Consider the following 12,874-nt stretch of genomic DNA (forward strand, 5'->3'; position numbering starts at 1 on the left):
TCTGTCACGATCTGAGGAGACAGACCGTGCGGTGGGGTGTGTGGTGGACCCAGGTGCGAACACAAGAGAGTAGACCGGAGTAAACTTAAACTGAAAGCGAGCCTTTATTATGGCTGTTGACAGGTCTCAAACAAAGCAGAAATACCATGACTAAACTGAACTTAAACTAAACTGGGAAGCAGATACTGATAAACTAAGAAGACTCTGAAGACCATGACGATGACTGTAAAGACTGGCCGTGAGGACATGGAGGGTGGGAACACAGACGACGCGACCCAGACTCAATGAAACACAGAGACTAAATACACATAAGGGGTGATCAAGGGAGGTGGAAACACATGAGGGGGAACAGCTGATACACATGAACCTAATGACAGGACAGGGAAAGTGAAACTACATACACTGACATCAGAAACCAAACAAAAAGCAAGGAGCAAGAGTCCAGGAAAACTGACAAAACTAAACTAAATCTATCACGAGCCCCAAAAAGTTCAGGGGGCCGACCATGCGGACGGCAACGGCGGCGACGGCCAAGCAGTTCTGGGGGCCGACCGTGCGGGCGGCAACGGCGGCGACGGGCAAGCAGTTCTGGGGGCCGCCCTCGACGGCAATGGCGTCCAGCTGGTGGCCTGGAAAATGGCCGGTGATGGTACAGTTGTGGGCGTGGCTTGACGGGCCCCAACGAGGCTGGAGGCCGGACGGGCTGCTCGGGCCCCCCAGCTGACGAGGCGTGGGGCTGGACGGGCTCCTCGGGCCCTCCAGCAGATGAGGCGTGGGGCTGGACGAGCTCGAGTGAGCTCTCCACTGCTGGACTTAGGGGGCCTGAGTCTGCTGAGGTCTGAAGTTCGGCATCTGAGGAGGCCCTGGAGAGAGTCTTAATCTTAGAAGTGACTGGTGAGGCAGCACATAGAACACCGTTAGCATGACAATCTTAATTTCTCAGTTCATGATCACTTTCGGTAACTCGAGTGGTTGATGCCAACTCCCTGTCGGCATTGTCAACACAATAGTTCATGGTAGGATTACACATAAGTCCATAGCTGAATTCAGGGTCACATAAAGAGGCAGACATGCTCATGGCTGGCCTAACAGTCTGCAAATGAGAAGCAGTGTCATCAGAGCTCACGTTCCTGTACATTTGGTCTTGATCACTGTCTGCAATTCCAACATCAGGGAATACAGTATTAGACTCCACTACAATCTGCACACGGGAGCAACACTCTGTCTCGGCTGAACAAGCTGGCTGCGGTAGAAAACAGTCTTAGGTGGAGAGAAAGCTCACGCAGCCCTCGGCCATCTTTGAGGTTTCACAACCATTTCCAGCAGGCTCAGAAACAGACTGTACAGTTGACGTATGAACCTCCTTCACTGTCTCATGAACCTTGGCTTTAAGTGGTGCGGCTATGGGAGCAACACTAGAAAAAGTCCTTAATTCTACAGAGTTAAGAACATGGTCAGTGGTTTCTTTACGTGCTTCTTCAAAACAGTTACACACAGTCTTTTCATTACCACAACACAATTCTGATTGGCCCTCAGTCTTAACCAGAGTTAGGTCAGCCACAGCATGGATGTCTATGAAATCATGATCAATAACAGAGCAGTCTTTAGCACCAGTTTCTTCGTAGCTGGGCCCACAAAAGGGCAACCCAGTACACTCCACTACATCAGGTTCATGAGATGAAAAAGCACAGTCACTCACCTCCATTACAAGAGGAGTCTGGGACAAAACTAGCATGGGAGCTGACTGGACAGCTGCTGCCTCCACCCGGGTATCAGATGCGGGTATAAGGTCGAGCAGCGCCACAGCCGCCTTGGAAGTGCACCCAGAGTCCTGAACATGCATTTCAAGGGGTGCTAGCAGAGGGGCAACAACAAAATTAGACCTTAACTCTTCAGAGACTTCAGCACAGTTCAAATAGTCTTTAGTTGCTCCTTGAGGAAAGCTAGACAGTCCCTCTTCAGACTTAGAAAATAGTTTAAACGAAGTTTCAAACCTGGCATGAGGAGGCTTGGTAATTGTTAAATTGTCTGAGGTAACAGGATTTAATTCTTGATCACACACAGAACTAGGATTGCTCGCTGATGATTTCAACACATTAACTCGACAGTCATCTGATACAGAATACTTTGAGTCTGAACCTTTACTCCCAGCATCTTTCATTATTTCAGAAAAGCCCACTGACTGCAGGTTCACTGTGTGAGTCTTAATGCCCTCATCACAGGTTAACTCAGAAAAAGCCTTTGATTTGGTAGGACGACACAGTACAGAATTACAACAGTTGGTGGCTGCAAATAATGGTGGGTTAGTTATCACAGCGTTGCACTTTACAGAAAATCCGTCCTGTACTGCGCTTAAAACCCCTGTAGAGCAGAACGCTAGGCTAGTGTCGGTGGATACAGACACCTGTTCATCAACGGCAACATTAGAACTATTGGTCGTAATACCAGATTCAGACGTCGTCTGCTCAAAGCTTGCTGTACCAGGATTAAACAACTCTGGAACAATACAGTTATTGATTGCATCAGTACAACATTCAGGTTCAGAAGTCATGACGCTGAGGGCACGGTCATCTTTATTGCTGTTATGATTGTTAACTGCTTCATGGATGTGGTTACCTGCCGAATCAGCCAGGTCACAGCCAGACAAGAACGTCTTAATCACAGCCCCCCCTGAAACACTCTCCTTTGACTTGAGGTCTTTGGCTATGGTGCTAGATACAGCGTCAGAAACTGAGTCAGTGGTACTCATGACTGGATGGTTGATGGAAGTTAATGCCTCAGATGGCATTAACTGAGGGACCTCCCTAGGCTGAGGCTCGGAGCGCCGACAGCACCGCTTCTTTCTATCCGTGGAAGCGGGCGGAGTGAGGGGTGGAAGTCCCTGGCAGCTCCGGGGACCCCCGAGAGCCAGTCGAGTTCCCGGGAAAGAGCGCTCGTCATAATTAGGAGCGAGCCATGGCTCCCACCCGAACTCTTCCTCTAGCGGTGCGCATGTGGTCTCATGTAAATGCGTCTGGTTTTGCTTCCTTTGTCTCATTAGGCCTGATTTGCCCCAGCTGTGTTTCCCTCCTGTTACCCATTCCCTGATTGCTCCCTCTGTGTATTTAAGCCCTGTGTTTCTCTGTGTCCGTGTCGCGATCTACCGTTTACTATGCTGTGTGTTCTGTCTGCTTGCCTGAGTTTATTTGGAGTCTCAGTTTTGTTACCTTTTTTGAGTTCAGCATTAAAGCTGTTTTGAGTTCACCTTTTGCCTCCGAGCATCTGCACTTTGGGTCCACCATTCCTGCCTGCACACAGCCCTCACATAACAGAAGATCGCGACCAGAACATGGACCCAGCAGACTCCGTGTGGTATCGGCGACCCGCAGTTTCTGCCTTCCTCAAGGAGAGCAGGAGACTAAGCATGCCCGGGAGCTCCAGTCACCCTTCTATGGGTCACGTTTGGCTTGGGGAGGGCCCCGCAGCCTCCAAACTGCCATGGCTACGGCCGAGCCGGCGCCTATGCCTCGGGCGATCAGATTGAGCACGTGCTCATTCTCTCCGGTCGCTACACCTCCGCCTCCACCCCCGGATTACCAGTCCAACAAGAGGCTGAAGCAGCGGAGGAAGAAGGATTATGCAACGGCAGACATTGGACTTACTCCGCTACAGTCTTTTGCTCTCTTTATGGGACTACAGCGTTCTGAGCTTCATAACCTCTCTGATTCCTCATCGCAGCCCGGTCCATTGGAGGATTTGCAGCCCAGTTTGCCACCTCCAACTTCCTGGAGGAGGCGGCGCTCACACTGTCACCACTCTTTCTCTGCGGAGCAACTCACAGTGGTGAGTTTTAATGACTGCTTTTGTTCCTCTGAGCTAGAAAAAGACAATCATATGAACACTGCTAAAACTGAGACTGTTAAGACTGTTAAGACTATTAGACGTGGTGGTGGTAGGAAGCTAAAAAACATTTTAGGGGAGTCTGTGTTTGCTGACCCTGCTCCTTCGCCCCGTTGTGTTGCTGCTCCCAGGGCAGCTCAGGCCCAGCATTCCCCTGCACCTGTTTCAGTGCTTCAGGTGAGGGAGGCTGAGGTCCAGCTGGTCCCTGCACCGGTGTCCAGGCCGGCTGAGCCTCTGCCTGTCACTGCACCCGTACCAGCTCCTCGGGTGGGGACAGCAGCTGCCCAGCCATTGACGGTGCCTGTCCCGGCTCCCAGGGTGAGGATGACCGGGAACCAGTTAGCTCCGGCACCCGTACCTTCTCCTCGGGTGGGAGTGGCTGGTGTCTGGCAGGTACCTGCACCTGTTTCTGACCTCGCTGGAGGCTCAGGTGAGCCCGTCCAGCAGTTTTCTTCAGGCTCCGTAGGCTCAGAAAACCTAGCCCAGCAATCTGCTCATCCACTACCTCACACACCATTACTACCATTGTTGCAACAGTCAATACATCTTAAACTTCTATCCATAGCTCAAACATTAGCTCACCTATCGGCTCAGTCACCTGCTCAGTTACCACCTCAGTCATTTACTCCACTGCCTGTTCCTGCTGGAGGGACCGCGGGGCCCGTCCAGCCATCTGTTCCTGCTGGGGGTTCTGGAGAACCGCATCAGCCTTTGTTCGTCTGTGCTGGAGAGTCCAAGGGGCCCATCCGGCCTTTGTCTGTTGTTCCTGCTGGGGGTTCTGGTGAACCGCTCCAGCCGTCTCTCGTCTCTGCTGAAGGGTCTGAGGGGCCCGTTCAGCCTTCTGTCTCCACTGGAGGGCCCGAGGGGCCTGTTCAGCCTTCGTTGCCTGCAGCGCCACCTCCTGTTCCGTTGCCTGAAGCGCCACCACCTGCTCCGTCACCTGCAGCGCCACCACCTGCGGCTCCCACGCCGTCGCCTGCAGCGCCACCACCCACGGCTCCCTCCTCGTCTGGTCCAGCCTCCGAGTCTTTGTCCTCGTCTGGTCCAGCTTCAGCTTCGCCTGGTCCAGCTTCAGCCTCGTCATCCTCGCCTGCAGCAGCCTCTGCTTCAGCCTCTGCGTCGCCTGGTCCAGCCTCCGTGTCTTCACCTTCAGCGTCGCCTAGTCCTGCCTCACCCAATCTTGCTTCGTCTGCGCCTGAGGTCTCCATGCCGTCTGGTTCTGCCTCACCTCGTCCTGTCCAGCCTGCACGTCCTCGTCCTGTCTGGCCTGCACGTCCTCGTCCTGTCTGGCCACCTTCCAGGCCGTTGGCTGGATATCGTCGTTGTCGCGACCGGCCTCCGGCCTTGCTTAGTCACTGCCGCTGCTGCCTTCCACGCGGCCAGCCTCCGGACCTGCTCTGTTGCTGCCGTTGCCTTCCACGCGGTTGGCCTCCAGGACTCATTTTTGTACTTTTGTGTTGTCGCCCGGCCGGCCCGGGGTTTGGACTCTTGGGCCATCGTCCTCCGGGCCGGCCCCCTGAGCCGCCCGGGTTTGGACTGTTGTGCTGTCAGCCTCCGGGCCGGCCCCCTGAACTTTTTCGGAATGGTTTTCCTGGCCGGCCTCCGGACCCCCTTTGCCTGGGTTGCCGTGCGCACTGTCGGCCCCCTGAACTGTTTCCACGTCGCCGCCACTGCCTTCCGTGTGGTCAGACGCCTGCACTGAACTGTGTTTGGGCTACTATCTTGGGCTGTGGTGTTTCCTGTGACCTGGTTTTGTTTTCTGTTGCGACTGGAGGCTTTTAGACAATCCATTTGCTTCCGCTTACCCTTTTTCAGGGTTGCAGGGGGGCTGGAGCCTATCCCAGCTGTCTTAGGGCGAGAGGTACACCCTGGACAGGTCGCCAGTCTGTTGCAGGGCTAACACATAGACAAAGACAACCATTCGCGCTCACATTTACTCCCACATTCACACCTATGGGCAATTTAGTTTCCAATTAACCAATCCCCACTAGCTGTATGTCTTTGGACTGTGGGAGGAAGCCGGAGTTCCCAGAGAGAACCCACACAAGCACAGGGAGAACATGCAAACTCCACACAGAAAGACCTCGGCCTGATTGTGGAATTGAACTCTGGACCTTCTCGCTTTGAGGCAACAGTGCTAACCACCATGCCCAACCCTAAAAAATAAAATACAATATATGTTGCCCCCAAAAGTTGATTCTATTCATCTGGACGTTTTCAGTGGGAGAAACGTTTCATCGCTCATCCAAGTGACTTCCTCAGTCTCAGCTTTCTCCAATCTTATAAACACTACATTTCAATAATGACTGAAACTAGCACCACCAAAAATATATTTTGCCATTTTAAATTAAATATTTTATTTAAATTATTAGTTAATCATTTTTTTTATTTGATCCAGGTCACAACACAGCAACACTTCAGTATTTTGAAGCCAAAACACTGTATTTGGGTCTTGTTGGTACATTTGTGTCACATATCAAAAAAATGTTCCCCAGTTTTCGAAATAATTCTAATTTTAGCAAATCTTATAGATGGGATTCATAAAAGGTCACTTAGTCAGTGAGATTTTCTTTTAGTAGAGCGCTTTAGACACATGACACATGTGCAAATGAAGAAAGTGACTTCTGTTGGGAAATCAGTTTTACCCCGGTTCTTTTTTATTCCTCGGGCCTCCAGAGATGGCACCGGACCCAGTAGTCATTTTTACAAAAACTTTATTCATCTTCATTTAAGCATGCACTTCTAGAAGGGAAGACGAGGCCGGTGTCCCTCTGAAACAATCTTCACCCCTTTGTTAGTCACAGCCAGCTTTATAGAGGCGACCCCATCATAAATCCCCCATGGTGTGCTGGAAACTCTGTATGTCTGTGTGTGGGTGCGTCGTAACAGTCAAAGCACTATTTGTGTGTGTCTCTGTATATGTCATGTTCGCGTACCGGCAGGCAAGGAGAGGAGGACCCAAAATGCAGGTTTCAGTGAGACGAGGTAGAGCTCAAAGTACCGCTTTATTAGCAGGTTGCCGGTAAACAGTGGACCAAACTAAACTGGGAGAAATACAAGCTAATAGGCAGACACACACGGACGGAAAACAGAGTGCAGACTGAAGGTGAGTAGACATCAACGATACGACAGAGAACAAAGGTAACACAGGGCTAATATACACACGGCAGTAATCAAGGGATGAGGCACAGGAGGGGAACACACCAGGGAGAAATCACAGCTGACGAGACAGGGGAAGCAAACAGAATACACTGACACCAGACACGAACCTCCAAAGTAAAACAGGAAACCAGAAACAACTTACAAGGAGGCAGAAGACGCTGCACTTAATCTAGAACAATAAACCACACTATAGAAACATACCAAAATATAAAGAACTGAAGAAGCTGGGTCAAAATGACCCAGAACCGTGACAGTATACGTGACTTCCTGGGGGTCATAAAAGTAATCTCCTCACCCAGGTTAAACCAAATTCCTCTACACCAGCGGTCCCCAACCTTTTTTGCGCCACGGACCGGTTTATGCCCGACAATATTTTCACGGACCGGCAATAAGGTGTCGCGGATAAATACAACAAAATAAAACTAGTGCCGGTACCGAAAAAAAGAAGATTTATTCATAACACACGTGAAAAGACCCAGGAAAACCGAGTTAACGATAAAAACGATAACAAAATAACGCTGAAAACCATACATTTCACACCTGAGCCTCAACTCTCGCGGCCCGGTACCAAACGACTCACGGACCGGTACCGGTCCGAGGCCAGGGGGTTGGGGACCGCTGCTCTACACAACATAGAAAACAGAGTTAACATATTACAAACACTGAGACCCCCACTCTGCATCCACTGGGCCATTGGCCTCTTGTTGTCTTACATTTACAGATAAGGTGGAGAGTCTCCTGCAAGCCTACTTCTAAGTTATGGCAATTATGAGTTTTTATTACAGGTACAAGCATCAGCATCAGCAACCCCCAACTGTAGCTTCCTGTCTCCTTTTATGACAGCAGACCCCCAGTGTCAATAAATTCCTTTCCCTCTAAACAATTACACACACTCTCAAGCCTACAGCTAAGCCAAACTGAAACACAGACCAATCCTTCCTTATTACTGTGATCTAAACAAATTTAACACATTACATTCTAATAATTATTTTCTTGTACTCACACTTCCTCTTTAGTTTTAAAGAACAGCTTTGAACCAGTGACACTCTGACACTTCACAGGTCCTGTGCTGCAGAGCTGACTGTCACTGAAAACAAGCAATGGAGGAAGTTTATGTCAATGGGGAATTTTCCAAATCTTACAACTCAGTAGCTTCAACTAATAATTACATCGGTGAGAATGAAGTGACAAAAAAAGTGACCAGATATATTTGTAACATCTGTCAGGATTGTTGTATACACTGTTATTTTCACTGTTTGTTTTTCATTTCAGGTCCAAGGAGCTCTAAGAGGAGTTTCTCTTCACCCATTATTCTCTCTTTGGGCCTTCTGAACATTTTCCTGTTGGTTGGACTCATCACCCTCAGTGTCTACTGTGAGTCCGGTTGTCCATAAATATATCTAACATTCATCAGCCCACACACAAACAAACTGAAAATTCTTCCGTTGTAGATTTTGGTTATCATCTGCCCATGTCAAATGAAAAACAAAAAACTAAGCAACATTTAAATTTACAAAGACCAACAAATGAAAAAATGTAAAATCAATACAAAGCTGATAAGAATTCAGCAAAAATAGCTCCATCTTTCATTACCTATGTAACCTATCCGTAATGCATAAAGTTTAGTGTTTCAGACGAATGGATCTTAATGTATTTCAGTGCACGGTTCAGCTACAAGTGTCTCTGCCACTAGCAGCAACATTTCCTCCATGACTGAAGACGGAAACCATCTGAAGGCAAATCTTTCCACTGTCAGAAACAAACTTTCCTCCATGACTGAGGAGAGAGACCTTCTGCATACCCGTCTCACTGAAAAGACCAAAGAGCTGGAAAGACTTCAGAGTTTGTCCAAACAGAGTGAGTCCTTGTATTTCCTGTTGAGATTGATTTGTTTTGTGTCTTTGTAAAAGTTTTCACTGTGAAATGCAGTTATTCAGTTTTCCAACATTGTGATAAGATCTTTGACTCCTTATACCTCAGTGATATATTTTTTTTTATCTTTAATTGATTTATCTGTTTATAATCAGGAACCCCAAAATGTGCATCTTTGGATGTAACTACAAAGCTGGATTGCAGCAGTATCTTATGTTCTTCACTTCAGTTCAATTCAGTTTGGCTCTGAATAACTTCTTATTATCTTTCTGCTGTTGGTTGCTCACAGCGGCCAGCGGTGCTTACATTATATTTTTATTATTGTTTTTCAAATCTACAACAGTGGGTGATTTACCCACTGTTCTAATATGATCACTTACTAAGTGAAAGAAACAAAATTTCATTCTACAGACGTTTGTCTGACGCCAAAATGTATTACTTTATAGGTATGTAAAACTATAATAGCAGTTAATAAAATTCTTAAATCCTCAGCATGTAGACCTAAATGTAAAATTTAACTTCAGAATTTTGATACATTGGTGGTATGTACATAAGCAATCAGCTTTCTGTTTTAATATTACTGTCATTAGGCAAAGGGACAAGCTACACCCTGGGCATGTTCATATTTACATTTAAACTTTCACGCATGTCTTTGGACTGCACCTGTTTGCTGCAAGGCGACAGTGCTAATGCACCACGTGGAACATTTATGACTTGTTTTTGTTGTTTGTTAGTTTTAAAAAATACAAGCTTATTGTTTAGTTAAAGGTCACAAAGGATTATTATATGTCTTGTAGAGGGCAATCTGTGAAAGAGATTAGTATTAGGATTATTATTACCTCAAGATGTGAAATGTTACAATTATGTTCTTACTTTTTCTTAAGTAGCAAGTGAAGTTTTCTGGGATTTTTATGTTCACATTAAAAAAAACACATGCATGTACCATACTGTGATGAAAAACTAAAATACAATGTTTTTGTTCCTGTTGAGCAGGACTTCCTTGTTAGCTTCATCCAGGAAGGGACTTGGATTGGTTTAAAGGACAAAGAAGAAGAAGGAAGATGGAAATGGGTAGATGGAACTCCTCTGAGTTTTTTGATGTAAGCATTATTAATTATATTTATAATAGATGTTGTTCTTCCAGACAGTGACTGAAAACCTTTGAGAATGACTTTTTTTTATGGCAGCTCTTTTATTTCCCAAGCGGTTGCCACAGCAGGTGGCAACCACAAACATTCTCCTAAGAGGAAAAAAAAAAAGAATAGCTATTCTTCCCCAGCAGTTTTTGTCTGGCATTTGGTGTAAAATCAAAAGTTAAAATAAATGAAAATCTCCCTTTTGATGGCAAGAAACCTCCAGCAAAACAATGTTCAGTGTGGGGGAGGAAGACAAGACAACAACACAAAGAGTTTTTACATGTCCACTTAGGTGGACAACGGATGTATATGGAGTAACACATCAGTGTCCAATGTAGTAGTTTATGTGCAAGTATACCATCAACACTCACACAAATACAAGAAAACAGCCTTTGAATAGCTGTCGACTGTAGTGACCACTATGCGTGAAAGCGTTAATAATAATTGTAATTGTAAAGCGCTTTGGGTGCCTTGAAAAGCGCTATATAAATCCAATCCATTATTATTATTATTATTATTATTATTATTATTAATTAAATGCAGAGAGATGTGTAAGGAGATACTATAGAGGAGGGGTCCCCAATCCCAGTCCACGAGGGCCGGTGTCCCTGCAGGTTTTAGATCTCATCCTGGGTCAACACACCTGAATCACATGATTAGTTCATTACCAGGCCTCTGGAGAACTTCAAGACATGTTGAGAAGATAATTTCTCCATTTAAATCAGCTGTGATGGATCAATGACACATCTAAAACCTGCAGGGACACCGGCCCTCGTGGACTGGGATTGGGGACCCCTGCTATAGAGAGTGAGAAAGGTGAGTGAAGAAGAAACACTAAGTGAATCACGGGAGACCTACTTCAGACCTACCTAACTAAAGGAGGATTCAGGTCACTGGTTGGGGAAAGTATGAAGAAGATAGCAGAGGGAAAGGCACAAATAAGAAAGAGCCCATTTAAAATGAATGACTAATGATTTAATGAAATGGTTGTGTATAAACGCCACCATTTCAAGAGGTCAATGAAGAAAAAATTCTCACTGGCTCCTCACAGACTGCATCATGGGAAGTCAGGCAGGTTAGTTTAATTGCAGCTTAACTAAAGGAATGTTCAGGATCACCTGATTCAGCCCTAACTATAAGCTCGTTCACAAAGGAAAGTTTTAAGTTTAGTCTTTAAAATAGAGGGTGCTTGTGTCCTGAATCCAGACTGGGAGCTGGTTCCACAGGAGGAGGCCTGAAAGCTGAAGGCTCTGCCTGTCATTCTACTTTGACAAACACACCGAAGATTAAAACACACCAGTGGTTTGAAGTGTATCGATCTGGTAGACTCATTTTATTCAACATAGCGAATGACTTCTGAGGTCTTAATCCAGCTCCAGCTCAACATGCTGTAGATTCCCGTCAGTTACACTTACTGTCCGAGTTTTAATTATCTTTTGTTATCTCAATTACTCTGGAACCGGAAGTGGATGTAGGTCCCAAAAAACTGAATTTTGGAACTGAAATTGAATGGTGAGAAGTGAAACTGAAATTATTCAAGAGCAACATTTTTAAAGGATAAAATACAGTTTCAAAGCAAATGAATTCATTTGCAGAATATAAAATTCAATTTCAATTTACTGACGAACACTTTCAAACCAATATATTGAATTTCAAATTAGGCTAATTCAAATTCAGTTTTAAAAAGTATTTATTCAACTTACAATTCAGAGTCAATCTGAGTAATTCAAATCCGAATTTAACTTCAGATTCTGACGGCACAAAGTTCTGCCCATAAACCTCCCACTGTGTTTCCAGTGTAATTCCTTTGTCAGTGATTATAATGCTATTCACTGATCTGTCAGGTACTGGAGAACTGGCCAACCTGATAATGGTGGTGGAAACCGAAAGTGGGGTGAAGAGGACTGTGTTCATATCAGGACAGATGCTTCGTGGAATGATCTTTCATGTGGAAATTCTCTGCCGTGGGTCTGTGAAAAATTACCATAACACCGCTTCTTGGCTTTTTGGAAGATTAGATATGTGCACATATCGCTTAACTTTAGCTATCATTAATATTTTATCCAGGTTTTCTGATTTATTCCTTTCTGAGTAGATAATAAGGTTTAGTTAAAAGGATGCAATCCTAAAATGTACTTATAGCTATATACTGTTTTCTATGCTACATACTCTTTTTTAAGATAGACAGACCTTCTGGTGGGAAAAAAAATGTAACCTGAGGTACCACTGCTTACTGCCTTCTCTGTTATATCTGATGATTATTCATTATTAAAGAACAGGTGAAAAAAAACTGGACTACAGGAGACTCTTTGGATCACCACATTACTTATGTGATAATAGGATTATTTATTGATAATAGGAAATTGTTAAAACGTTATTATTTACACTGATGTCAGGAAGAACTGCTGTGTGTGATATTGTTCACTGTAGTGGATAAATTCATGTGTTGAGGTGTTTTGTTGTCAGGTGAATTAGATTCACAATGACTCAACAGACTCACATCCCTGAAGTTTAACTGAGTGCTTCACCACTGGAGTACAAGAACTGATCAAATCACCTGATGATTGGCCCCATGTAGTAATAAATGGGCAGTGACGGGCCTCTGCAAGTTTTCTTTACAGGATTTGTTCAGTTAATTGGTATTTTTTTTTTTTTTTTTTTTTGTTACAGATTTGTTAGCTAATTATTTAAATTACACAAATACACAAGGTCATAGCCCAGTTTTTTACATTTTAACTGAAGTTCAGGCTTCAGAGAAATAATTTTTCAACAGGTGCAACTACAGCAAAATAAAATCTGGCAATCAAGACCTGAAGTCTTAAAAG

At 45.4% G+C, this 12,874-nt stretch overlaps 1 protein-coding gene across 1 annotated transcript; it reads right to left on the bottom strand.

Moving 5' to 3' along the window:
• Positions 1-3,864, bottom strand: LOC112846542 (mucin-2-like). The gene is made up of 2 exons (XM_025906133.1): positions 2,750-3,864; positions 1-863 (listed from the first exon to the last, which is right to left on the bottom strand). Exons 1-2 carry the CDS (start codon positions 3,035-3,037, stop codon positions 492-494), a joined length of 660 nt encoding a protein of 219 aa, XP_025761918.1. The 5' UTR covers positions 3,038-3,864; the 3' UTR covers positions 1-491.
• Between the last annotated feature and the right edge of the window lie 9,010 nt (positions 3,865-12,874).

The sequence above is a fragment of the Oreochromis niloticus genome, linkage group LG3, assembly GCF_001858045.2.
Source record: "Oreochromis niloticus isolate F11D_XX linkage group LG3, O_niloticus_UMD_NMBU, whole genome shotgun sequence".
In the NCBI taxonomy this organism is placed as follows: domain Eukaryota; kingdom Metazoa; phylum Chordata; class Actinopteri; order Cichliformes; family Cichlidae; genus Oreochromis; species Oreochromis niloticus.